Source organism: Zea mays, chromosome 1 (assembly GCF_902167145.1).
Source record: "Zea mays cultivar B73 chromosome 1, Zm-B73-REFERENCE-NAM-5.0, whole genome shotgun sequence".
NCBI lineage: Eukaryota > Viridiplantae > Streptophyta > Magnoliopsida > Poales > Poaceae > Zea > Zea mays.
The window spans coordinates 10916244-10942213 of NC_050096.1; the positions used below are offsets into that span (position 1 = coordinate 10916244).

General features: G+C 47.2%; 1 protein-coding gene across 1 annotated transcript; it reads right to left on the minus strand.

Moving 5' to 3' along the window:
- Positions 1 to 15239: 15239 nt before the first annotated feature.
- Positions 15240 to 19952, minus strand: LOC100280583 (uncharacterized). Its single transcript, NM_001153502.2, has 5 exons — positions 19728 to 19952; positions 17217 to 17331; positions 17031 to 17120; positions 15852 to 15950; positions 15240 to 15761 (listed from the first exon to the last, which is right to left on the minus strand). The coding sequence occupies exons 1-5, from the start codon at positions 19793 to 19795 to the stop codon at positions 15657 to 15659; spliced, it is 477 nt and encodes a 158-aa protein (NP_001146974.1). The 5' UTR covers positions 19796 to 19952; the 3' UTR covers positions 15240 to 15656.
- Positions 19953 to 25970: the final 6018 nt, after the last annotated feature.

Sequence of the window (25970 nt, forward strand, 5' to 3'; positions counted from 1 at the left end):
CTTGTTCTCTGGCCCTGTTTTCAAACTTTTTAAAATTTGTATACCACATTAGATGTTATATTAATGCTCCCTCTAGTCATATCAAATCCAAACGTCACAATCTTTAGCTAGTAATTTGGGCAATAACTGCTTTTAACTTTCAAATTATAAGAAGTTTTTGATATTTCTACTTTTAACATTAGCCTCTTACAAAACTAACTGGACGGAGTACATCCCTACTCCTATCTCAAGAAGAAGAAGAAGGAAAAAAACAATGCAAAAAGTTCCTACGGTTTCCGTAAGAAAAGAAGCAGTACGTGGATTTCTCTGGATTCGCTAGCGCTAGGGTAGGGCTGTCACTAGTTTCAGAAACACTACCTGGTTGGGTTGGATGCCCTTCTAAATTTTCCCGAGCTTTATTAGGCTGGATCTCCTTGGTAGTTTTTACGTGTTGTTTGCCCCGGGCATCCTCTCACATCAAGCCCACCATGTGTGTGTATAGGAGGTGGCAAAAAATAGTGAGATGGAAAGAAAGAAAGAAAGGCTAGGGTAGTTCGGGTACGTACCCCCCAGGCCCCAGGTGCTTTAGTATTCTCGACTCTATTGGCCCCCACGATGACCACTAATGCAGCTCTTTCTCTCCCCCATCGTTTGTTTAATCCTGCCGGTTTGCTCATCCTCTGGGAACTAGCGTTAATCTGTCGAGCATCGGAAACTGGAGCGGGAAGAACTCTGACCTGTTTATTTATTGTTACTACATGTTCAATTGTTCAGATTGGAAAAAGCAGCTTGTGAGGTGGTCTTTAAAAAAAACTGGAAAAACTTGCGAGGTAGTGCTGTTAGTACAACTACTAGGATCGGAGTTAGTATTTCATCGTCTCTTCACTGCTCTTCAACAGAGAGACTTTTCTAGCGCACGGCAATGACCCTTCTGTAACAAACTAAAGCGAAATACATGGGATTTCTGTACTTGTAGTAGCTCTAGTGTATTTGGGGTGACCTGCACCTGCAGCGACTGAATGAATGGAATGCATGCATTGCACAACTGGTACCTGAAGAGGGGAGAAGGACCTGGAATAGGCCAAGATAAACAAAACGAAACCCCGAGCACGAGCGCTCTGATGAACAGTGGCGAAACTGGCCGGCAGGAACTGTGGCCATGGTGTGACCGTGTGAGCCCCATGGAGGGAGCGGAAGGGAGACAGGCAGGCCCTGGAATGAAATGAAAAAACTTTTCTTCCATTCAAGGCCGCAAACGATTGCTGCCGCCTTTGGAATGCTGCGCGTGCCCAGAGCCTGTCATTTCAGTTCGGGGCCTCCCACCACGCACCCACCCAATTCCTCCAGGTCCAGCCAGCCTTCCTTCCATTCCATTCCATTCCGGCAGCCTCCCCTGCATGCAACGTGGATGTCATGTGATGCAATTCTCATCGAAGTTGGCTGCCTCTTCACCAATCGCCAGTGACCTTTTTTTGCTCCGAGATCCATGCCCATCATCTTCCTGTCACCTCGGCTCATCCTCCTATCATGCTCCTACCCTCCTCCTCCTCCTTTCAGCAGCCTTTCTGAAGAAACGGCGGCCTGCTCAGTTCTGCTGAATTCTCTCTACTGAAGAAACGGGACACAGTCAGTGTCCATTGAACCATGGACAAGGCAGTGCCCATCATCTTCCTTGTTCGCTGCGGCTTTAATCCGACTGCGGCTGCGGCTTCTACAGTATTTTCTCTCTAGGGATTGCAGCTGCAACAGTATTTTGCAGCTGCAACAGTGCTCCGTGCAGGGCAGCCGAACGCGCCCATGCCAACAAAGCACAGTGTACCTAAGACAAGGACAGCAGCAGTCACTGAACACCACCGAACAGGCAGGCACACATGCACGGCGGTACTGAAAGAAGAGAAGAAGTACTCCGTACGCGGCAGGGAAATTAAAGAAAATGCATGATTACCAAAACTATATTCCGTCAGTCCTCAGAATTTAGGACAATATATGGTTTAGAAACTTGTGCTGATGGATGCGTGGCGCGTAGCGCTTTATTACTAGTCGGAGCCGGGGGGGGCAACTGAGAGCGCGGCCGGGAAACCAAGGGAAGTGGGACTGAAAACTATACCCCAGCCGGACGGACGGATGGAAAAGACCCCCGAGAGCGAGAGAGAGGGTTGTTGGCGTGGCGTGGCTTGTGCTTGTGCCTATGCGGATCATGAGGAGCAGGGATAGGACATGTTCCAAATATTCCTGCGGGGCTGAGTGAGCCGCCGGGCCGTGGGTGCTTTAGCACTTGGCAGGGAGCTCAGTGGTGGGTCTTCTTGTCTGTTCCACAAGTCCCGTGGAGTCAGCAGCCACCTAGAGGTGCTCGTGCTCTGCTCTCGTGTTCTCTCATTCTCATCCATGGACCCTCCTCTAGTCCTCTCCCGGCCGGCACACACACATGAAAAGGCTCGTAACAGATACCAGTACCTGACTCTGTTTGGAAGAGCTTCGTTTCAACAATTACAGATTCGGTTTTCCAGTTTTACCATAAAACAGCTCTAGCAAATTGTTAAGGTGTGTTTTAGAAGCGTTTGGCTTTCACGTGGACTGCGTCTTTTGTAATTACAGAGAACCTGTATGTTTCCGCGTATTGGCGCATCTGGGACTAGTAGAAGCTGATAGTCCTGCTGCCGAACGCGTTGTTGCGTCTGGTTGTTTCGATCGTGCGTCCACGAAGAAGTGAAGGTGAGCCCACAGTGAAATCACAGCTCCAAGGTCGCGATTTGTATAAATCGGCACCCTCGCTCACTCAGTCCGCATGAGCCGCCATCGGTGGGCCATCTCTCTGCGCCCTGCCTCTTTCTTGCACGAGCCGTTGGTGAGTGAAAGTCGCCTAAAACAGGTGAATAGACGAAACCTAAAATTTACAAACTTTAAACACGTATTATAATCGAGGTTAGTGTTAGAAATAATTAAGAGTGTGGAAGATAGTTCTCCTTGTCAAGAGTTGCTCAATCAATGCAGATAACTTTGGGAGCCAACTCAAATCAATATGTGCAAGAGAACTTTTAGAGAGAGGAAAGAAGGGGAAACAAATCAAGTGGAGATCAACACAAATGAACAAGGTGATTTGTTTACCGAGGTTCGGTTCCAAAAAACCTAGTCCCCAATGAGTAGGCCACAAAGGCCGAGTCTATTCCGATCCTTTTTCTCTCTCAATCGGTCACTTAGACCGTTCGAGTGTTTCTTCTTAATCACACGGGTCACTAAAACCCCCGCAAGGATCACACACAATTAGGTGTCTCTTGCTTGCTTTACAATTCACTTGGAAGGTTGAGAAAGATATGAAGAAAGCACGATTACGAAAACCAAACAACAAAAGCAACAAATAACACACGGATCACACTCTCTCAAGTCACTAAGCGCTAATGATCACTTGTCTTGGTTGTGAGACTTGGAGATTTTGGAAGCTTAGAATGTGTCGTAGAATTGATTGCTAGCTCTTGTATTGAATGTGAATGAGTAGAGTGCTTAGATGAAGTGAATGGAGGTGGTTGGGGTTGTATTTATAGCCTCCAACCACTTTCTAGTCGTTGCTCCTTTTCTGCCGACTACGGACGATCCGTACCCCTTGTCCGGACGATCCGGCCCTGCACATCAACGGCTAAAATCGCAACGGCCAGCCGTAACGGCTATATCAATGGTTATAGTGCATTTCATGCGTCGTCAGATGTCAGATAAAGCAGTCGCGGACGATCCGGACGTGCACCCCGGACGGTCCGCGAGGACACTAAAAATGAGTTTTACCGAACCCATCACCTTCGGGTTTTTCTGGTTTTACAACGACCGGACGGTCCGCGCTTATACTTCGGATGGTCCGTAGTGTTAACGTATGTTTTGCAGAGTTCCTGTCCGAGGCTTACCCTAGTGTCGCGAACGGTCCGTTGCAAGAGCCCGAACGGTCCATGCATAGGTGTTTTCCAAAAAGCTTCTCCTGTTTGCAATAATCTATGGTATTCTGGGCAGTCAACTTAGAATAGTTGTAGATGAACTTATGCACCTGAAAAACGATCAACTAGACAAACTAGTTAGTTCACGTGGTATATGATGAACGTCAAACACAAAAATCGATTATAGGAAATGATTAAATACATTTCCCTTTTCAGTGTACCGTCTCTACGCGTCGTCCCTTCCCTGCACGAGCCACAATCGGTGCCGGCGTGTCCCGGTGGTGTCCTTCGCGACTCATGGCGCACCTGCACTACACGAGTCACCGGCGCCGCTCCCGTCTCCTTTCGGCGGCAGCCCTCTCGCGCGCCAGCAGTATTCCTTCGTTTCGTGTTGCCATAATTAGGACTGCCATAACAGGGTTGTAAAACACCGGCCCAAAGATAGGTTTTCATATAAGTTTGTTCTTTTTACGTCAAATGAGCGAGTTTCAAATAGAGATGTCAATGGGGAATTCCCCACCGGGTTATAGCATCTCGTACCCATCCCCATCATGTTTGATCCATCCTCATACTCATCATGGGTACAAAACTCATCCCATACCTGTCCCGATTCGGGTTTCGCGTCCCCAATGGGTCTCCATCTCCAATTAAGGGATAACTAGGTACTAACATGTAGCACAACCAATCTAGATTTCAGACATCACTACATCAGCAAGCACTCATCCATGAACCATGATCCATTCATCCATCCATCAGAAAAGAAATAAGTACTTCAGGACCGATAGAAGAAATGGAGAAATGGAGTTTGCTCACCTTCCTTGGTCACCATCTGAGTTCGTTGGCGCCTGAGAATCTATAGTCGTCACCGTCGTCTGGGCAGGGCGTAACATATGGCTGGTTATTTTAGGTTTTGTTTTTTGCTAGTCTGCTAGTTGCCTTGTCATGTTGCCTTGTTGGGCTAGGACCTGGGGCCTGGTGCGCTGTCGTGCTAGGCTTGGTGGCCGGCTCGGCCTTAACTCATTCATACAAACACGACAGGTGTACACGTATGAAATACCCATGGGTAATCGGGTTCGAATTATTGCTTCCCAAACCCATACTCATTTATCCAATGGGTGGAGATTTTGTCCCATAACCATACCCATGGGGACACTTTCCATCCCATACTCGTACCCTAATAGGGGAATTCCCCACGGGTTGGCGGGTATCGGGTCTCCATTGACATCTCTAGTTTCAAATAAGCTGAAACGACGTGGCCTAAAAGCAACTCCAAAAAATAGTTAAATAAATTAACCAAAATTATTGATTTAACTACTCTCTAAAATATATATTTTTTAAAAAAAGAGTAGGCCAATCTAACCGCGTAAACCAAAAGACGGAATGACGACAAAAAAATAAAGAGCGAACGTGGAGGAATAAAAAGCTACTAAATTTGAAGAGTCATTTTACAGAGTTTATGTTAGAGCATCTTCAAGAGACTCTTTATTTTTGACTCTCTATTTAACTCTTTATTTGTCTCTCCATAAACATTAAACTTTATATATAACATATCATTCCAATAGACTCTCCAACATGCAAGTTATCTTGGCTAGAGAGAGTTACTAGTCAAATTTGGCTAGTGAAAGAGTTAATTTAGAGACCAAGATAGCTTAGCAAGTTAAATAACTAGTCTGTTGGAGAGCTATTATGCTATTAAGTAGCTAAAATTTAGCTTGATAAGTTATTTACTAGTCTTTTGGAGATACTCTTAGGGCTGATTTGGTGACTAGGGATCGCGGGAGGATCGGAGGGGATTGAGGAGGAAATTAGTTCATTTCCCCTTCAATCCCCTCCGGTCCCCTCGTGATCCTCTTGTCACCAAATCAATCCTTAGTGTAGTTTTTCTTCTAACAATAACCAAATTTATCTTTACAAAAAGATTTGGCTAGTCATTTAGAGTTGCTCTAAACATTGTATGAGTTATGTTTGCTATACTTGAAAGGGAATTAGGCTTACACCTAGTCCCTAATTAATTTTGGTGGTTGAATTGTCCAACACAAACAATTGGACTAACTAGTTTGCTCTAGTGTATAAGTTATACAGGTGTCAAAGGTTCACAACAAGCCAATTAAAAAGACCAAAGTTGGGTTCAAAATAGAGAGCTAAAGGCATCCCGAAAGGCTCCCTGGTCTGGCACACCGGACTGTCCGGTGGCGCACCGGACAGTGTCCGGTGCACCAGGGGACCTCGCGCAGAACTCCTCAGCCTCGGGAATTTTCAGAAGAATCACCGGACTGTCCGGTGTACACCGGACAGTGTCCGGTGCTCCAAGAGGACGCGGCTCTGGAACTTGGCAGCCTCGGGAATCCGTAGCGGCTGCTCCGCTATAATTCACCGGACATGTCCGGTGTACACCGGACTGTCCGGTGCAACTGCGGGGCAACGGCTACTTCGCGCCAACGGTCGCCTGCAACAGCAATAAATGCGCGCCAGAGCGCGCAGGCGTCAGGCACGCCCATGCTGGCGCACCGGACACTCTACAGTACATGTCCGGTGCGCCACCGGACATCAATGCGGGCCCAGAAGTCAGAACTCCAACGGTCGAATTGCAACGGCTTTGATGACGTGGCTGGCGCACCGGACATGTCCGGTGTGCACCGGACTGTCCGGTGCACCATACGACAGACAGCCTCCACCAACGGTCATGTTTGGTGGTTGGGGCTATAAATACCCCAACCACCCCACCATTCATGGCATCCAAGTTTTCCAGCTTCCAACCACTATACAAGAGCTAGCATTCATTACAAAGCACACCAAAAGAGATCAAATCCTCTTCCAACTCCACACAAAGCATTAGTGACTAGAGAGAGTGATTTGTAGTGTTCATTTGAGCTCTTGCGCTTGGATCGCTTCTTTTCTTTGCCATTCTTTCTTGTGATCAAACACTCACTTGTAATTGAGGCAAGAGACACCAATTGTGTGGTGGTCCTTGCGGGAAGTTTGATTCCCAAGTGATTTGAGAAGAGAAGCTCACTCGGTCCGAGGGACCGTTTGAGAGAGGGAAGGGTTGAAAGAGACCCGGCCTTTGTGGCCTCCTCAACGGGGAGTAGGTTTGCGAGAACCGAACCTCGCTAAAACAAATCCGCGTGTCACACTCTTTATTTGCTTGCGATTTGTTTTGCACCCTCTCTCGCGGACTCGTTCTTATTTCTAACGCTAACCCGGCTTGTAGTTGTGTTTATATTTGTAAATTTCAGTTTCACCCTATTCACCCCCCCTCTAGGCGACTATCAATACTGACATTAGGGGGTTCCAACCCTTTAGGTCTACATCGGCCGTCGCATTATAGATTGCATTACCGGTCCATTTTCGATCATTGTTAGCCTTTTATTTATCGTAACGCTCTAGTGTATAGTATTTTGCACAGTATTTATCGTTAGACTATAGTCACCTCAATGTCACATAAACTTTTATTTTATAAACTTTTAGTTAAAATAAAAAATAACATTTTATTGAAATCTAAATCCATCCGAGTGCATAATTAAGCAAATAAAATTTACATGATTCATAAAAAACAATGTAAAAACTTTAGAAAATGAAAATTACCGTTGTTTTGTCAACCTTTCAAGGCCAAGTTATGCATCATTTTCGTGTTTTTGTCAATATTGGCGGTGGAGTGATCCAGCAATTTATTAAATTTCTCAAACAATTTAGTTTGAGTAATCCTCTAGCTAGCCTTGCACATATTTTTAGGATCCTTTTCTCCACAATTAGGGACTCGCTACTATGTGTTGCTTCCGTTGAGCTCTTGCATGCCTTATTGTGGCCAATAGGCGTGACGCACCCACACTTTCCTATGATGCAGAGCGATAACTGTTGTAGGTTGAGACATGATCTTTTTTGCTTCTATAACTGGAGTCTTGTCATCGTACCCCATGTACCACTTAGGTTGATGATAGTTGACGAAGAGTGTGCCACATGTGCTCCAACTTAAAGTTGGTTTTATCAGGCTTGTTTCGGAAGCTCTTCTTGGCTGCTCATGCAGCATAGCATCATCTGCTCCACTCAGTCAAGTTGTATACAAGTGGTTGTAGATTTTTTGTTGAAGAGGATGATCTTCCGGTTGCTCTCGACCACTGATCCTTCAACTACTTGGGTGTGATAGCAAGAAGCTTCTATGGTGGAGTTGTAGGTGATGGCTATTTGGACCCAATTGGCTGATACATTCTTGTCATTACCATCAATAGGGTCCATAGAGTGCAATAGAAATGCATGGACCTATAAATTTTAAAACTCAGAAAAAGAACTATCAACCTAAAAAACGTGAAATTCATTAAAAAATGTGTGTAGACTTAGGGACAAGGATGGATAGAAACATCCTTTCGACGATGATGTACGAAAGAAAGGTCGTCGAAGAATACATGTCCACACTCCCACTGGCGTGGGATCCATATTGGAATAGAGTGGGAGGCTACAATAAATAAATCCTATAGGATATTAGAGAACCAATTTAAGGGACAGCTCGAAATGAGGTATCTGTGAAGTTCCAAGAATATGTAATAGATAAAATTGATTAAACGAAGACCGGTGCTAGCTTTAGAAAAGCATGTCAATATGTAGCCGAATTCTCTTGACTGCGATAGGTATGTTAACATATGATCTTTTATCTCGTGAATTTCTGCCTCTTACAATGTCACATTCTAGGAAATCCTAAATGAATCTAAAGATCTTTATATCTAAGACTGCTCTAATTTATCGTATTTTCAAAACTTAAAACTAAATAAATATATATTTCACATGTTACCTCTGGAAATGATAGAAAGTTAGGACCATTATATGAATATATCTTGGCATTTGGCATCTAATAATGAAAGTTCACTCGCTCAAACTGTTTGCTTTACCTGTACTACAATTTTGCCGCAAAAATAGTACAGTACTATTACTATGTTCATCTAGAAAAGAATATAATTCTAAATGTATTTTTAGTCACAGTGTTTAAAAGTTTGACTAAATATATATGTATAAACATAAAACTTTACTAGTTTAGTTGCCGTGTGTCACTACATTTCCTATATTATTCACAATATTTACAATATCTATCTTTTATAGAACACAAATTGATACGAGCCCGGTGATTAGAAACTGTGAGTGGGGGGGTGAGGGCCACCACAATTTAAACCCTAGATAGCACCACACTCATTTTTGGATGGATTTTGTCGCGCGTGGGGCGAGGGAATCGTTGGGTGATGGTTTTCTCGCGCGTGGGGGGAAATCGCTGGAAGGGAGGCGCACGAAGAAACCTGTTTCATATGATAAGTAATTAGTATTTATTAGATCATATTTGATGTACTAACACACATAGCACTATTTTAAGTTGTATTCTTGCTATAAACGGATGGAGTACATTTTGAACATCCTTACAAGCAGGCTTGACCTTATGTACAACATATATATACACACGCACGCGCGCACAAATAAACCTTGTCGCCCATTGCTAATCACAGTACGTATGAGGCGCCTCCCCGGTCCAATCAGCAGTTGAGTCAGAAAGGCTTCACGTCAAGACTCCTCTCCCATTTCTTTGAATAGAGAGAGAGAGAAATAAAGAAAGAGAGCACACGCACAGTCCCAGACCCTTGACCGGGCAACCTACAAGAGAATTCTTTTCCTTTCCTTGCCGCAAGAGACTTCCAGCAGCGCAGCGCGTGGTTTGGTTTGTCCTCCAGACAGACGATCACCGGTCGTTGCTTCAGCTCGCCGGCCCCGGAAATCCGCAAGCTGGAGTGGAGACGGACGGAACGCGGCCTGCAACAGCGATACAATCATTCACGCACGGCCGGGTGCACTGTTGGTCGGAAGAAGAATATCGATGCGACGACAGCGACTCGTCGAGGCCCAACAGCACACATCTATCTAGCAATTCAGAGCCACACTGTGTTAGCTATAGCTAGCTGGCGTATTATTATTTACTACTGCCATTACCGTGTGCTGTATATATATGTAGCTGATGCGGCGAGCCGCTGTTCAACAACGTGTTGATGCATTGCGCTAGCTAGCTAGCTGTCGATGTCGTTGTGGCGGTGATACTCCGGCCAGCTAGGTCCTGCAACAATTCTTCGCGTCTCGCTCGCACGGCGGCCCAGCCGTTGGTTCGTTGGCCGGCTAGCTTAGTATAGCTTTAATAGCTAGAACAAGGACAGGAAAAGGAAAGAAGAAACCAATGGAATCAGGGGGGGATTAATGTAATAGGTAGATCATCAGCCTTGATCCAGCTGGGAGCATGCAAGCATGTTCAGTTCAGATAGATGGCATCATCATCACCGCCGGTCAAAGAAATGGGGAATTATTAGAGGCGGATCCGAGCAGGAGGAGCTAGCCGCTAATGCGTGGAGATGTGGCGGCGTCACGGCTCACATGGCTTGCATAAGCGCGCTCTCTCGCAAGGCGCCAACCCGATTGGGGTTGGGGTTGGGCGTGGGCGTGGCTAGTCAAATTTGGCCGCGTCCGTGGAAGTGGAACGCCGCCGCCCGGTCGGTGGTCCAATATAACTGTCCGTTAATTAATATACTACTACTATTTATAAGTATAACCCCCGTCCTCCTCCAGATCAAGATTTGGGTTGCCTGCAGCTCCCTCCTCTTCAGTTTACTAGCTGGTTTTTATTATAAAAAAAACACTATCAGTACTTATAATAGCGTGTTAAATGAATATCGCTAGATTCATCATGTAGTAGTATATCTAGTTAGAATCATACATATAGAGTTGTGTGTGTATATATATATTCATCGTAGAATAATTCAATACACATAGGTTGTAGATATGTATATATTCATCGTAGAATAATGCACAACTTATATATAACAAGAATTACAACTTGCCTCCTTTCTGGCGCCTAGTACGTACGTAACCGGAGGCTCGCGCACGTGTGGGGCCGCGCGCCATGATCGATCGCCGACTTCCTCCTCGATCGATCCTAATTCTAACCTACGTTAATCATCTCTTCTCTATTGATGGCGTGCGTATGCATTACCGTGTGCTGTATATATATGTAGCTGATGCATGCGGCGAGCCGCTGTTCAACAACGTGTTGACGATGCATTATATTGCGCTAGTTAGCTAGATGTCGATGTCGTTGTGGCGGTGATACTCCCGGCCAGCTAGGTCCTGCAACAATTCTTCGCGTCTCGCTCGCACGGCGGCCCGGCCATCCGATTTCCTATTAGTTGTCGTTTAGGACAACGACACGGTCTCCAAAATATAACTTTGACCAATGTTTTTTTGTTAAAATACAAATAAACTCTTAATACATTTATATTATTATAAAAGTACTTTTTATGATAAATTGGTGCATATAAATATTAGGTTCCAAAACTAAATAACAAAATAGTTATTTGTAGTCAAAATTTTATAAGTTTGACTTGAACCTTATCCAAAACGATAACTAATAGGAAACCGGATGGAGTAGCTTTAGTAGCTAGAACAAGGACAGGGAAAAGGAAAGAATAAACCAATGGAATCAGGGCCAGGGGGGGATTAATGTATAATAGGTAGATCATCAGCCGTGATCCAGCTGGGAGCATGCATGCATGTTCAGTTCAGATAGATGGCATCATCTATCACCGCCGGTCAAAGAAATGGGGAATTATTAGAGGCGGATCCGAGCAGGGGAGGAGCTAGCCGCTAGCCCGCTAAGCCAATGCGTGGAGATGTGGCGGCGTCATGGCTCACATGGCTTGCATAAGCGCGCTCTTCTCGCAAGGCGCCAACCCGGTTGGGGTTGGGGTTGGGCGTGGGCGTGGCTAGTCAAATTTGGCCGCGTCCGTGGAAGTGGAAGTGGAACGCCGCCGCCCGGTCGGTGGTCCAATATAACTGTCCGTTAATTAATATATACTACTACTATGTATAAGTATAACCCCCGTCCTCCTCCGGATCAAGATTATTTGGTGGGTTGCCTGCAGCTCCCGCCTCTTCAGTACTTATAATACTGTGTTAAATGAATATCGCTAGATTCATCATGTAGTATATCTAGTTAGAATCATACATATAGAGTTGTGTGTGTGTATATATATTCATCGTAGAATAATTCAATACACATGATAGAGTTGTAGATATGTATATATTCATCGTAGAATAATGCAACTTATATATAACAAGAATTACAACTTGGCTCCTTTCTGGCGCCTGGTAGTACGTACGTAACCGGAGGCTCGCGCACGTGTGGGGCCGCGCGCCATGATCGTTCGCCGACTTCCTCCTCGATCGATCCTAATTCTAACCTACGTTAATCATCTCTTCTGTATTGATGGCGTGCGTATGCACCTGGGGCTGCAGGGCAGTTGTTTATGCAGCTCGTGAAGCGCCACCCCTATTGTACATTCTTGCTTGCTTTATTTGCGTCCAGTCATCTGGTCAGTCTGTGCACGAAACCTGCTACTAGCAAATGGCGCGCGATCGGCGGTGGAAGCCAAAAACGCGTTGTTTACTGCAGCTTCTTCCCCACGCCGTGCGCGGCTGCTGCCACTGGCAATACTTACAGCGGGCGTTGGAGGATGGAGATGGAGCCAAAATGTTGGTCTTCGGATCGGAGCTGCAGGGTCAGTGTCGTCGTCCTGTGCGTCGCTCGCGCGCGTGTAACTTTCGCCGCGAAAGCTGATCGAAAAGGACATCAAACTCACCGCGCCATCATCAAACTCAAACCCTACAGCTCCCCCCTTTTGTCTTGTTTGTTGCTACAGATCCCCTCGCGCGCGTGTCTTGTTTCTGAAACGCATGGATCGATGCATAGACATGGACATCCATGTAGAGAGATCGCATCGTTGAGGCGCCTCTGCCTAGGGAACTCGAGCTCTTTTCTTCTTCGCGTCGTCAGTGAACGACAGCAGCTCACTTCCTGGCCTGCACTGCCCACATCGTCGCCGTGCGTCGTCAGCGTTCGAATGATATGGCCCGGCCTAGGCCAACTGTCGCGCGGCTTACTGAACCTGAACGGTGGGTGCAGTTGGAGCTTGGACTTTTGAAGCCCTTGCGATGAGATCGACAGACCATCACTCCGTCCGATCCTATAATAGTCGGTGTGTTTTAGATTTAGACACGGAAATTAATTCTATAACAAGTAGGAACGTACATGAAACAGCAAGCTAGGGGAGATGCAAAGAAATAGAGCTAGGCAGCCAAACAAGATGAATTTTATGTACGTTCGGTTGCTCCATGTCAGAAAGTGAGCACAACAGCTATTCTAGAGGGGGATACAACATACAATATACAGTTCGAATCCTACTATCACGTCGGCTATTTTAGGTCGGATAGAGCACGTTGCATATTTGCATGCCGATCTTCCATATATTGGCTAGTTTTTCGGTGCCATTTAGAATGGACGTCGGACGATACGTGGATCCAGCTTGCTGCCTGGGCGCAAGTAGCGTCCGCTAATTTTATGGCTATATATATATATATAGATATGCTGTGATATGTCGTTGTCACGACCGTCGTTCAAACTTGACCTCTAAGGCTCTAATCATGGAGCAAGCGCAAGGACGGTGAGGGTGCAGCTCCAGACTGCACGTACACCACGCAACAGACGTAGCACCCAAATGGTGCTGCCAGTGCTCGACCTGTTCCTGATGATGAACATGGACCTGAGTGCTGCGCGTCATTGTTTCGGAGTCCTCGTTCGACGCAGGCAGATTATGCGCCAGCTTCAACTTCATCGTCTTCTTCTTCGTTCTGAAAACGCCAGTGGCGATCGAGTTTGGTCAGGCGAAGCTGTTCATCAACATCAGCAGAACTCAACTAGACAGACTGTGAAAGCGATCCCGGCGGTCAAACCGGTCGGTTGGAGTGTTGTGCTGGCTCACTGCCCCTGACCTGACGACCACTGATGAGGCCCCTTGTCACTGTCGAAACCTACACGAATCAGGGCCGAACCTGTCCTTGGGCAAGTAAAACCTCCCATGCGGTATCCGAAGGCTGAAACCGCCGCCGTGGTCTACTGAGATCGACGCGACCCGACCCGATCCGAGCAGAATTTGAGCGGGCGTGCGACGCAGTAGCGTCCGGAGGGAGACGGAGGGGGGGGACAGGGGGAGGTCACACGGGTCGCGCCCTGTCCGGCTGGGGCGAGACACCACGCAATCGCGTCGCTTTCTGCACGGGGACGCGCGAGCGGATCTGTTGGGATACAACAGCAGCTTGCGCTATTGCCCCGTCTCGTTCCGTGCCGGGTAAGCGCCCCGCGGGGGACAGATCTTCCACCCCCTGCCTCTTCTAATCCCCCCAAACTAATGCATAATAATAGTCTAATCTAATCGCGACATGTAATGGCTGATGCAAGGCAAATTTGAGCACTGTGTTGTGAGGGAGTGGGTATTAACAAGCTTCCACAACAGGACAGGCGATCGAGTCACTTCATGCTGCGCTGCGCTGCGTGCGTCCGTCGCACGCCCAGTTGATGGCGATGCCAGGGCGAGGGTTCGTGACAGGGACACCAGGGTTTGGTGCCCGTCGTCAGGCCGCTATGGCGTTGGCCGTATTAGCGGACCGAGACGCAGAGGGTCTTGACCGACCGACCGACCGGCCGGCCGTCGTCAGGAGCGAGCGTGGACAGCGAGCGCCGGTGGCCGGTTTGGGGAGCTCGGGAAGGAAGAGGAACGTGGGTAGCGACCACGACGACGACGGGGAATAGTTGCGGCCAGGATCCTACTCGTGTAGAGTTTGACGGCCTGGGCTGGCCTGGCTCCAGCGCTCCTGCTGCGGGCCACTGTGGTTGTGCTGTTTGATTTGAACTTGACGCTCCCCGTTTGTCAGATACGATACGATGCTGGCATGTTGTGGAGTGTGGACTGGAGGTCAGGGAGCGGCTGCGAAGCACAGCAAAAATGTTGGTACACAGCCGGTGAAAACTGTGAGTTGGTATCAGTCATCGCTGTCAGGGTACCTGCGCCTACTTCTGAGCCAGTTGGGCCGAGTGTCCCGTGCGCCTAGAGGTGTCGATGGAGACCTGATATTTGTTAACCCATAAATAGTTCCTCAATTGAAGTTAGGTATATAATGATTTTAATCCTCATAGGTATATATATTTGGAATAAATTCTTCTTTCATTAGGTATATGTGTATGAGAGCAAAATCCGAACCCCATTACCATAGGTAAAATTCACTGAATAAAATTAACCGCACAGCAACTCAATAAAATTAACCGCACAGCAAACAAAAGGCTGTCAGCCTTTCTCGTCTGCTATGCATCCTGCAAGAGCACAGTCTGCATGCTATGACTTGGATTTTGCGCGTCTGCCGAACTAGCAGGACCAAAAAAAAAACCGCATAAAGGCTTGTTCGATTATTCCTATCTCATATGGATTGGATGAGATTAAAAAAAATTATGAAAGATTTTAACTTATTTGAGATTAAACCTATCCAATCCCACTCAATCCACATGGATTAAGAGCAAAACGAACATGCCCTAAACCAACAACTCAGGAAGTGAAAGAAACTACCAACCACTGAATCAGCAACGGTTCCTGCGCTGCTAACAAGATAAAATCAAATGAAGATTAACTGTCGGCAACCCAGTTCAACAAACAAATCGCAAGTACATAATCGTGCAATCTAGTCGCCTAACCCACCCCGGTCACACCTTTGTCCGGGCCGTGCCCCGCAAAATGGAATCTGATGATAAACATGTAAAAGCGCAGCTCGATGGCATTCGCTGCATCGCGCTGGGCCTGCTTCGAAATAGACCTGTGGCCTGATACACCCCGCCTGAGGCGTGCAGCTATCTAAGCAGCCCTAGTTCGTCTTCGCCTTGGGGGCCTTCTTCTTGCCGCCCTGCCGCTTCGGGATGGAGTTCTTCATGCCCAGAAAGAAGAGCAGAGCTCCGATCAGCGCCAAATCCTGCGGTCACAAGTTGTTCTGTGTTATTTGGATACTGCGACAGAATGTGCGTTGGGTGGAACATTTCTGAACAGAGAAATCAGTTATTGCCTGGGTGAACTTCGCAAAGAGGCCTGCAAATTCTGCCTTCTCCATATCGTAGTTGTAGAAGTCATGGATGATAGGAGTGATCAAAGCAAGGTACAGCAGCTGCAAAGATAAAAACCACTTCATTAGCTAATAGCTAGGGTAGCCACAGAGACAGACCCAAAGATCAGATATGTGTAGATTCACAATAAAAGCAGCAGTAGATGTGACCTCAGTGCCTAAGGAGTAAGGAGAACAGGAAAAGATAATAAAGACCGGAGGCCCAGAAGTAACTCATATAGCATTCTATTCTAGCAGTACCCGCACGAGTGAGTGATGACGCTTAGCAAAACAATGGGCTCTAGATAAAGCAACACCCCCATCATTGAGCATTCAATGTCCAGCAAATCAGCAGGAAAAAAGGGGACTATGGACACAAAGCAATAACCATAAAAAAGTACAGTGGTCATTCTTTTTAGAATAAAAGATTGATCCTCAATATTTCCTGGGAGTATGTATATCAAACAATGAATGGCATGGTGCCGTATAGTTTAAATAAGGCAAATTATGGAGCATAAATGGTGCTGTGTAGCTTAACTAAGTCAAATTATGGAACAACTAGAAACAAGACCTACCAGGTAAAAAAATGGATAAAGAACTATATGCAAGGCATGTAAGGATACCAGGTAGATTCGGATCTTTATATCATAAGCATCATTACACAATAGTTTTGAAGATGCAGATTGGATCCCTTATATAACAATTTTTAAACCCAGATTGCAAAAGCCAACAACATAAAGAAATTATGGCCTAAGGGTGTCCTTATCTGTTCCTTGATAGTCAAAAAGAATATCTATGTAGCCAGGTCCGATTATATTATAAGTAACCACCGAACCAAAAATACGTGCACCACAGTCCCAAATTAAACTGAACTAAGTGTCTAAGTTGATGCCATTTCAATTCAACTTGAAATAAAACAACACATGATTACATAGTGATGGTTTTTTTGCATGGCTAGACAAGGGGTAATATTTCCAACGTGGGCACATAGAGCAATGAACACCATGAGACCTGGAAAAGTGCCATGTGGCTCGATATATGCGACATTTATTTACAATAAGGGTTGTAAAAAGAAGGATGATTTTGAAGGTGAATATTCAGGATAGGTAAAAGATCTAACAGCAGCGCAAGCACAGTACATACCAGGAGATAAGCACCGAGAGAGCTGCTCAAAATAAAAAGGAGGCTTCCAAGACCCTTAAGACCAATTGTAGCAGCAATCACATGCTTCAACTGGATAAATCAAAGTAATGACGTAAGCAACATAAATCAATGACCCATAGAACATAACATAACTCATGTCATGAGGAAAAAAAAGTATATTCTCACCTCAATGTGTGGCACAGCTACTCCCAGATGAGCAGATACATTTTTGACAAACACGTTGAATTTGGGCCGAAGGGCCTTAGCTGCTGGTCCACCATCAGCACCGAATTCATTAAACCTGCATCCAGGTGGAATGAAGTGTCAGGACTATTAATTCATCTGACATATGGCCAAGAAGGAATAGCAAATAATTGAAGCTAGACTTGACTCTTGCATGCCCATTGGTACAACATGCAGAGAAAGATTCTAGACGATGATTATAATCAGATTACTTGTGAGATGTGCTTTGAGCAAGCAAGCTGCATCTCAATTGAAACTAAGGGGTGTTTGGTTCTAGAGACTAAAGTTTAGCACATGACACATCGAATGTTTGAATGCCAACTACGATCCACGAGTATTAAATATAGTCTAATTATAAAACTAATTACATAGATGAAGACTAAATGGCGAGGCAAATTTTTTAAGCGTAATTAATCCATGATTAGCAAATGTTAAATGTAGCATCATATGAACAAATCATGGACTAATTAGGCTTAATAGATTCGTCTTGCCGTTAAGTCCTTATCTGTGTAATTGGTTTTATTTTTAAACTATATTTAATACTTCTAACTGGCATCTAAACATCCGATGTGACAAAGACTAAAATTTAGTAGGGGGAAACAAATGAGCCCTAAGCCTAAGTGTGAACCTAATATTGATCCTGATATAAACAAAAACAGTATCTTGCATTAGACATGATGTCATTACCCATAAAAATGTTGAGTTAGAACCCCTTCGAATGGATGGCCTCTGCTATATAAATATTTCCTACTAGGCAGTAGGCACTAACTACTCCTTAAACCCTGTCAGTTGTAAAATTAAGTGGACAGCACTGTAATGATAGGACTTGAGTATGGACCAACCATATCTTATCAAAACTTTAGATTCACAGCCCAAAAGAAACCAACATGCTACTCTGACTGTTCACACAACAGTTCATAATCAGTGCAGATCATCGGATCACAAGTTAGACGTAGGTCTCACAGCATTTTCATGTTATATAGTCAAGTGGAGGTTACAAAGAGCTCAAGTGCAGATAACAATTACAGAAAATGCAAGACACTGGTTTAAACCAATGCAAACTGTTGCGAAGCCTCCTTGAAAGAAGTGAAAAAATGGAGACCGTCAATTCGCTACAAGATGCAAACTCTTGGGTTTTGTTTCTTCTCTTGTCTCCCAAGAAGGCATCATAATTGATGATAGCGACTGAAATCAACGCTCTTAGGGAATGTACAATGGGTGTCTTGAACTATATCTTCGGTTTTGTTTAGAGGGTTGAATGTAAAAAAAACTCAAGACACGTCTCTTGACGAAGACACGTCTCTTGGCTCTATGCTCTAGGTAGAAGACATAGCTGATTGGTGCATTAATTTTATTGAATACTTTGATTGGTGCAACGAATATACTAAGACACAGGTTTTAGACACTTCCACTGCATCACTAATTCACTATCACATTATGTCTTGTGTCTTGTGCTTGGAGTACCGTGCAAGGGGTTCAGGGTTGTACATACCCTTAAAAGATAGACTTGTGAATGGTCAATGGAGTCATTTATTCAGTCTACCCAGCCCAAAAAAAAAACTTCCTCTTCCCACATAGTACCTTGAGTCTATGAAAATTGTGTTGCAACTTCTGTAAACCTAGATGCATAATTAACAGTCATGGAAGATTTGGCAGTGGACCAGTTTGGTCAATACTCAAGTGGTGTTTCACGCACCTCCAGTCCTCCACAGTTTATGCTTATGTCACTGCATGAAAATTATCCATGGTTGGTTACATGTTTGGCGGTATTTCACTACAAGATGAGGTGTTAAATTAGTGTTTATTTGTTTCCTATAAGAGCAGCAGATCAATGTGGTTCCACAACCCATGCTTAGAATCCACATATCCTAAATTTCCTGAGCCTTCAGGTTCAGGACCACAAGTTAAAGAATGACCTAATTTGAATTTTGCCAATACAAGTCTAGCGGGCAGTGGTTGCGATACATATGGTACAGTAGAACACCACATCCAACAAACTACGAGGTAGATCAGAGTACAAGAGGCAAGTTGAAGCTTAAATAAGTACATGCACACATTATTCTACTTCAGCTCCCTCCAAATCTGCAGATCACTACCGCAATTCAACTACCCAGTTTTTCAGACAATGGAATGTCCCAACCTCCCCATCATAGATGCATACACACGTAATTCAGCTGCTCAGATGCGGATCGAAAAGGCCCAAAACCAAAATTACTGTCGTTTACGTGTACCAGGAGGAAGAAAAACGAGCAGATCCAACCACCTCACACATCCCGACTTCACAAATCAAACAATCAACCGCGAGATCCACGCACCAGGGAGCTCCCAGCCCACACTCTCCCTCGGACTCCGCGGAAGCCGCGCTAGATCTACCGAAACCGGACTCGAAACAACACGGCGAGCAAGCACAGAGGCAATGAGCAGGCAGGGGGAGGAAATGGGAGAGGCGCGTACTCCTGGTAGGCGGAGAGGAGGAAAGCGGCGACGAAGAGCACCCTCCCGACGAAGGACACGAACCCCATCTCGGCAACGGCGGCGAGGCTACTACCGGGCGGGGGAGAGGTGGGGCAAGCGCCGCGGCGATGGGGACCTGGCCTGTGGAGCTCTCTCGGATGCTGGGATCGAGACGGCCGGGGCTTGTCCGAGACGAGCCCACCCTATACTTATAGCGACGTGGTGGTTTGTTCGTACATTAAACACGTAAACTAAAACTTTTTGGTACGTTACGACGGCTTACAACAATACCTATAAAAACTATCCACAAAAAATCTAATATTTTTTATTAATTATCTCTGCTCTCCGTATAATATTTTTTATTTGGCTAATTGATATTATTATTTACTCTATCTAATATGTCTTAGTATAATACGGCCAATGAAGTGAGCGATTAGAAGAGAGTTCACAACGACTAACTGAATAAATAGAGTTATAAAATGACATAATTCCACCATATAAAAACCAAATAAGAGAAAATTTATGAGCTTAAGTTTTTAAAATAAGTCACATGAACTCAAAATTATAAAAAAGATAGATCAAAATATGAAGTGATTGCTTAAGCCACGCATCAATAAAAACTGGATGCGCTCCATATAAATTATGCTACTTCGTAACAATTACTAATATTTAAAATCAACCAATAATCTTTTATTTTACTGTTAGCGTGACAAATCATTGTTGCTTCATTCAATTCAGTAACCTCAAACATCATGGAGTCCATTATGCCAATGTGGTCTCAAAAACGACCTAATGCTTGCAAGAGCCAACGACGTCGTGCCGTGATTGGGTTGTAGCCTCGGCACATAGTGCTGATCCGGCACGACATAATTATATTTTTATTTTACAAAAAAACGTACATACATATATATATTTTATATTTAATATTAAAAATATCTGAGCATGATGTTCTACGAGTTATACATGTTTACCTAGTGCCTCCCGCCCTTATTCCACAAGGGCATGGGTTCAATCCCCACCTCCTGCACTGTTTTTTAACATTTTATATTGATTTAATCAAATGGGCCGACGGGCTAACGGTTCCATCAGAGCATGGGTTCAAACCTCATCTCTTGTACCGTTTTTTAACATTTTATGCTCATTTAATCAAATAGGGCCGCCGTTTGGCCATCTATAGTGGTGCAGCAGTTAATTTAAAATAGCTGTGAGGGGTTATTTGTAAAAAGATGACGTGGGACGACCGTTGAAAATGTGCTTTAAGTATAATATAGATAAAATAAAATAAAGAGACTAAAAATTAGTATTTAAAAATCAAACACTATTTTAGCTTTTGTGCTGGACAACCCTTCGTCTTCTTCGGTATTGCATTTGTGTCCCCTTTTGTTCTTTGGATTAGAGTCGTGAAAGTGTTCGAATGGCCGCGGGTCGTGTAAAGTGCGGGTAAGCCATTTAATCGTTCAACAACATACTGGTATATCTAGGGTCTGTTTAGTTGGATTGTGGCTATAAAAAAGTTGTTGTAGGGTATGAGTTGTGAAAAAAGTTATTATGCGTTGTGAGCTGTTAAAAGGTAAAAAAACATTTGATAGAAACTATTAAAAGACGCTCAAGGTTATTCCATATATATTTTTATAGTTCCATCCAAAAACCACTACAAGTAGTGTCGGGTACCGTAAATAGGGGTACCCCCAACACTCCTAAACACTGTCGGCGTTTCGACCTCGGGGGTCCCTGGTGATAGTCGCCTAGAGGGGGGTGAATAGGGCGAAACTGAAATTCTCAAAAATAATCACAACTACAAGTCGGGTAAGTGTTAGAAATATAATTGAGTCCGCGAGAGAGGGTGCAAAACAAATCGCAAGCAAATAAGGAGTGACACACGTGGATTTGTTTTACCGAGGTTCGGTTCTCGCAAACCTACTCCCCGTTGAGGTGGTTACAAAGACCGGGTCTCTTTCAACTCTTTCCCTCTCTCAAACGGTCCCTCGGACCGAGTGAGCTTTCTCTTCTCAAATGCTTGGAACACAAAGTTCCCACAAGGACCACCACAAAGTTGGTGTCTCTTGCCTTAATTACAAATGAGTTTGATCGCAATGAAGAATCAAAGAAAGAAGAAAGCAATCCAAGCGCAAGAGCTCGAAAAAACACAAGCAAATCTCTCTCACTAGTCACTAAAGCTTTGTGTGGAATTTAGGAGAGGATTTGATCTCTTGAGTATGTCTAGAATTGAATGCCTAGCTCTTGTAAGTGGTTGGAAGTGTGAAAACTTGGATGCCATGAATGTGGGGTGGTTGGGGGTATTTATAGCCCCAACCACCAAACTAGCCGTTTGGTGGGGCTGACTGTCGTATGGTGCACCGGACATGTCTGGTGCGCCAGCCACGTCACCAAAGCCGTTGGGTTCTGACCGTTGGAGCTCTGTCTTCTGGGCCCGCTTGGATGTCCGGTGATGCACCGGACATGTACTGTAGAGTGTCCGGTGCGCCAGTATGGGCGCGCCTGACTTCTGCGCGCGCTGGCGCGCATTCAATGCGCTGCAGGTAGCCGTTGGCGCCGAAATATCCGTTGTTTCGATGTCACACCGGACAGTCCGGTGTACACCGGACATGTCCGGTGAATTATAGCGGACTAGCCGTTGCGAATTCCCGAAGCTGGCGAGTTCCTGAGGCGCCGTTCCTTGGAGCACCGGACACTGTCCGGTGAATTATAGCGAGGCGCCTTTGGATTTTCCCGAACGTGAGGAGTTTAGCGTGAAGTCCCCTGGTGCACCGGACACTGTCCGGTGGTGCACCGGACAGTCCGGTGCGCCAGACCAGGGCACACTTCGGTTATCCCTTGCTCTTTTTATTGAACCCAGTTCTTGGTCTTTTATTGGCTAAGTGTGAACCTTTGGCACCTGTATAACTTATACACTAGAGCAAACTAGTTAGTCCAATTATTTGTGTTGGACAACTCAACCACCAAAATCAATTAGGAACTAGGTGTAAGCCTAATTCCCTTTCACCTGGACCGACGAGTAAAATTGTCGCTGCGTGTCCCAGCCCACATGGGTTGGCGCGAGACGGAACACAAGGGGGAAAACGCGGCTCGTGTTATCCTGCGCCAGGGGGATGCGCTCGTAGTAGGGGTTACAAGCGTTCGCGAGAGAGAGGGTGAGCCTGTTCGTCAGCCCGTTCTCCCGCGCGACCCTCCTGCATGGAGGCCCTGGACCTTCCTTTTATAGATGCAAGGAGAGGGTCCATGTGTACAATGGGGGTGTAGCTATGCGCTAACGTGTCTGGCAGAGAGGTGCCTGAGCCCTGTGTACATGCCAACGTGGCTATCGGAGGGGTGCTAGAGCCCTGTGTACGCGGTAACGTGGCCGTCGGAGGAGCGCTTGAGCCCTGTAGAAGCACAGCTATCGGGGCTGCTGGGACCTTGCTGACGTCTCCTTGCTTTCGTAGGGGGCTCAGAACCACCGTCGTCATGGACGCACGCGAGGAGCCATCATTACTTATTACCGGGGCGAGCCTAGATGGGACGCCGGTCTTGTTCCCCCGTAGCCTGAGCTAGCTAGGGGTAGGGTAATGATGCATCCCTCGTGGCGCGGTCGGTCCGAGCCCAAGGTCGGGCGAGGCGGAGACTCCTCCTGAGGCCGAGACCGGGGTCGAGCGAGGACGTGATTCCTTCTGAGGTCGCGGTTGAGGCCGAGCCCTGGGGTCGGGCGAGGCGGAGACCACCTTCCGAGGCCGAGGTTGAGGCCGAGCCCTGGAGTCGGGCAAGGCGGAGACCACCTTCCGAGGCCGAGGCGGGGGCCGAGCCCTGAGGTCAGGCGAGGCGGAGACCTCCTCCTGAGGCCGAGGCCCAAGGTCGGGCGAGGCGGAGCTTCCTGTTGCACCTAAGGCTGAACTTAGTTGTTTGTCAGCCTCGCCCTGGCGGGTGGCACAGCAGTCGGAGAGGGGCGAGCGGCGCTGTTTTCCTGTCAGGTCGGTCAGTGGAAGGGCAAAGTTACTGCGGTCACTTCGACCTTGCCGACTGAGGCACGTGTGTCAGGATAAGGTGTCAGGCAATCCTCGCATTGAATGTGCCTACGATACGATCGGTTGGTGAGGCGATTTGGCCTAGCCCGGGAAGACTTCGTCGAGAAGCAACCTTGGCCAAATTGCCTCACCAACCAACCATATCGCAGGCGCATTCAATGCGAGGATCGCCTGACACCTTATCCTGACACGCGTGCCACAGTCGGCAAGGTCGAAGTGACCGCAGTCACTTCGCCCTTTCACTGACCGACCTGACAGGAAAACAGCGCCGCTCGCCCCGCTCCGACTGTTGTGCCACCCACCAGGGCAAGGCTGACAACAGCTAAGTTCAGCCTCGGGCGCAATAGGAAGCTCCGTCTCGCCCGACCTTAGGCCTCGGCCTCAAGTCTCCGCCTCGCCCGACCCCAGGGCTCGGCCTCAACCTCGGCTTTGGAAGGAGGTCTCCGCCTCGCCCGACCCTAGGGCTCAGCCTCGACCTCGGCCTCGGGCGTAATCGCGTCCTCGTCTGACCCCGGCCTCGGCCTCAGGAGAAGTCTCTGCCTCGCCCGACCTTGGGCTCAGACCGACCGCGCCACGGGGAATACATCATTACCCTACCCCTAGCTAGCTCAGGCTACAGGGGAACAAGACCAGCGTCCCATCTAGCTCGCCCCGGTAACAAGTAATGATGGCTCCCCGTGTGCGTCCATGACGACGGTGGTTCTTAGCCCCCTACGGAAGCAAGGAGACGTCAGCAAGATCCCAGCAGCACCGACAGTTGTGCTTCTACAGGGCTCAGGCACTTCTCCGACGACCACGTTACCTCGTACACAGGGCTCTAGCACCTCTCCGATAGCCACGTTGGCATGTACACAGGGCTCAGGCACCTCTCTGCCAGACACGTTAGCGCATAGCTACACCCCCCCCATTGTACACCTAGACTCTCTCCTTGCATCTATAAAAGGGAGGTCCAGGGCCTTCATGCGGGAAGGTCGCGCGGGGGAACGAGCTGACGAACAGGCTCTCTCTCTCTCGTGAACGCTTGTAACCCCTACTACGAGCACACCCCCTAGTGCGAGATAACACGAGCCACGCTTTCCTATTGTGTTCCATCTTGCGCCAACCCATCTAGGCAGGGGCACACAGCGACAAATTTACTCGTCGGTCCAGGGACCCCCCGGGTCCGAAACGTCGACAGTTGGCGCGCCAGGTAGGGGCCTGCTGCGTGTTAACGTACGACTTCCCGTTGAGTTCCAGATGGGTAGTCTTCAGCAACCTCTTCAGCCTGGGACGGTGCTCCGCTTCGGGAGTCTCGAGTTCATGTCCCTCGACGGCAGCTATGACAAGGTACTCCTCCCCCCGCAGCGCGACAGCAACAATGACGATCGTCAGCTCGCCCGGCGGTGGCGACCTCGACGACGTCTTCCCCCCGTGGCGGAAGAGCATCATCCAGGTTTGTCCCGCCACCCTCCTTGCCGCAGGAGGAGGAGACGGGGCAACCGTGGCCAGGCAGGAGGCGGCACCTCGTCGGTTGTCGAGCGAGTCGACGACGCCGGCACCCCAGCGGGGGACATGTAGGGCGTTGTCCTCGCACCTAAGACAACGACGAATAACGTTTCCTCGCAACGTGCCAACCCCAAGCGGACAGATGACGCCAGCACCCTCACGAAGGACTTGCTGGGCGTTAGCCTCGTACCTGAGATAATGGTGCAGTCCGTCCTCGACGCGACTTCGTCACCGTCCATCGATCAAGAGGTATCGTCCGTTTCCCACCCTGTGCCTTTTAGATTTAGCTTCGATCCACCAAGCGACCCCACTTTGGTGAGCGCTTTCATAAAGGCATATCCTAACCTTCCGGGGTACCATATGTGGTCATCTTGGGACCGACTGATGGCCGTCTCGACCTACGGGCCCCCAGGTTCCGAGGAAGAGGACGGTCCCGACTCCGGTTGGGATTTCTCTGGGCTCCGTGATCCCAGTGCCATGCGAGACTTCATGACCACATGTGACTACTGCCACTCCGGTTGCTCCGATGATGGCCACTGCCTTGACGACGGAGGTTGTGACCCAAGTCGCGAATGTTTCCACGTCGATCTGGGGGGTCGCGACGAAGGCAACCACCTTGGTATGCCGGAGGATGATGACCCCCCTGGGCCTGCTTCTCGCGTTGACATCCCGCGGGAGCTAGCTGTGGTCCTAGTCCCTGCGGGGGGTCAGGACACACAGCTCGAGCAAATCCGCGAGA

Bases quoted from the DNA above. Each gene is read 5' to 3' on its own strand.
- LOC100280583 (NM_001153502.2), bottom strand. From the start codon at position 19,795: ATGGGGTTCGTGTCCTTCGTCGGGAGGGTGCTCTTCGTCGCCGCTTTC. The intron at 15,951-17,030 runs GTATGTACTGTG...TTATCTTTGCAG, and splicing joins CTCTCGGTGCTTATCTCCTG to CTGCTGTACCTTGCTTTGAT. The intron at 15,762-15,851 runs GCAATAACTGAT...TTGTGACCGCAG, and splicing joins TCTTTGCGAAGTTCACCCAG to GATTTGGCGCTGATCGGAGC.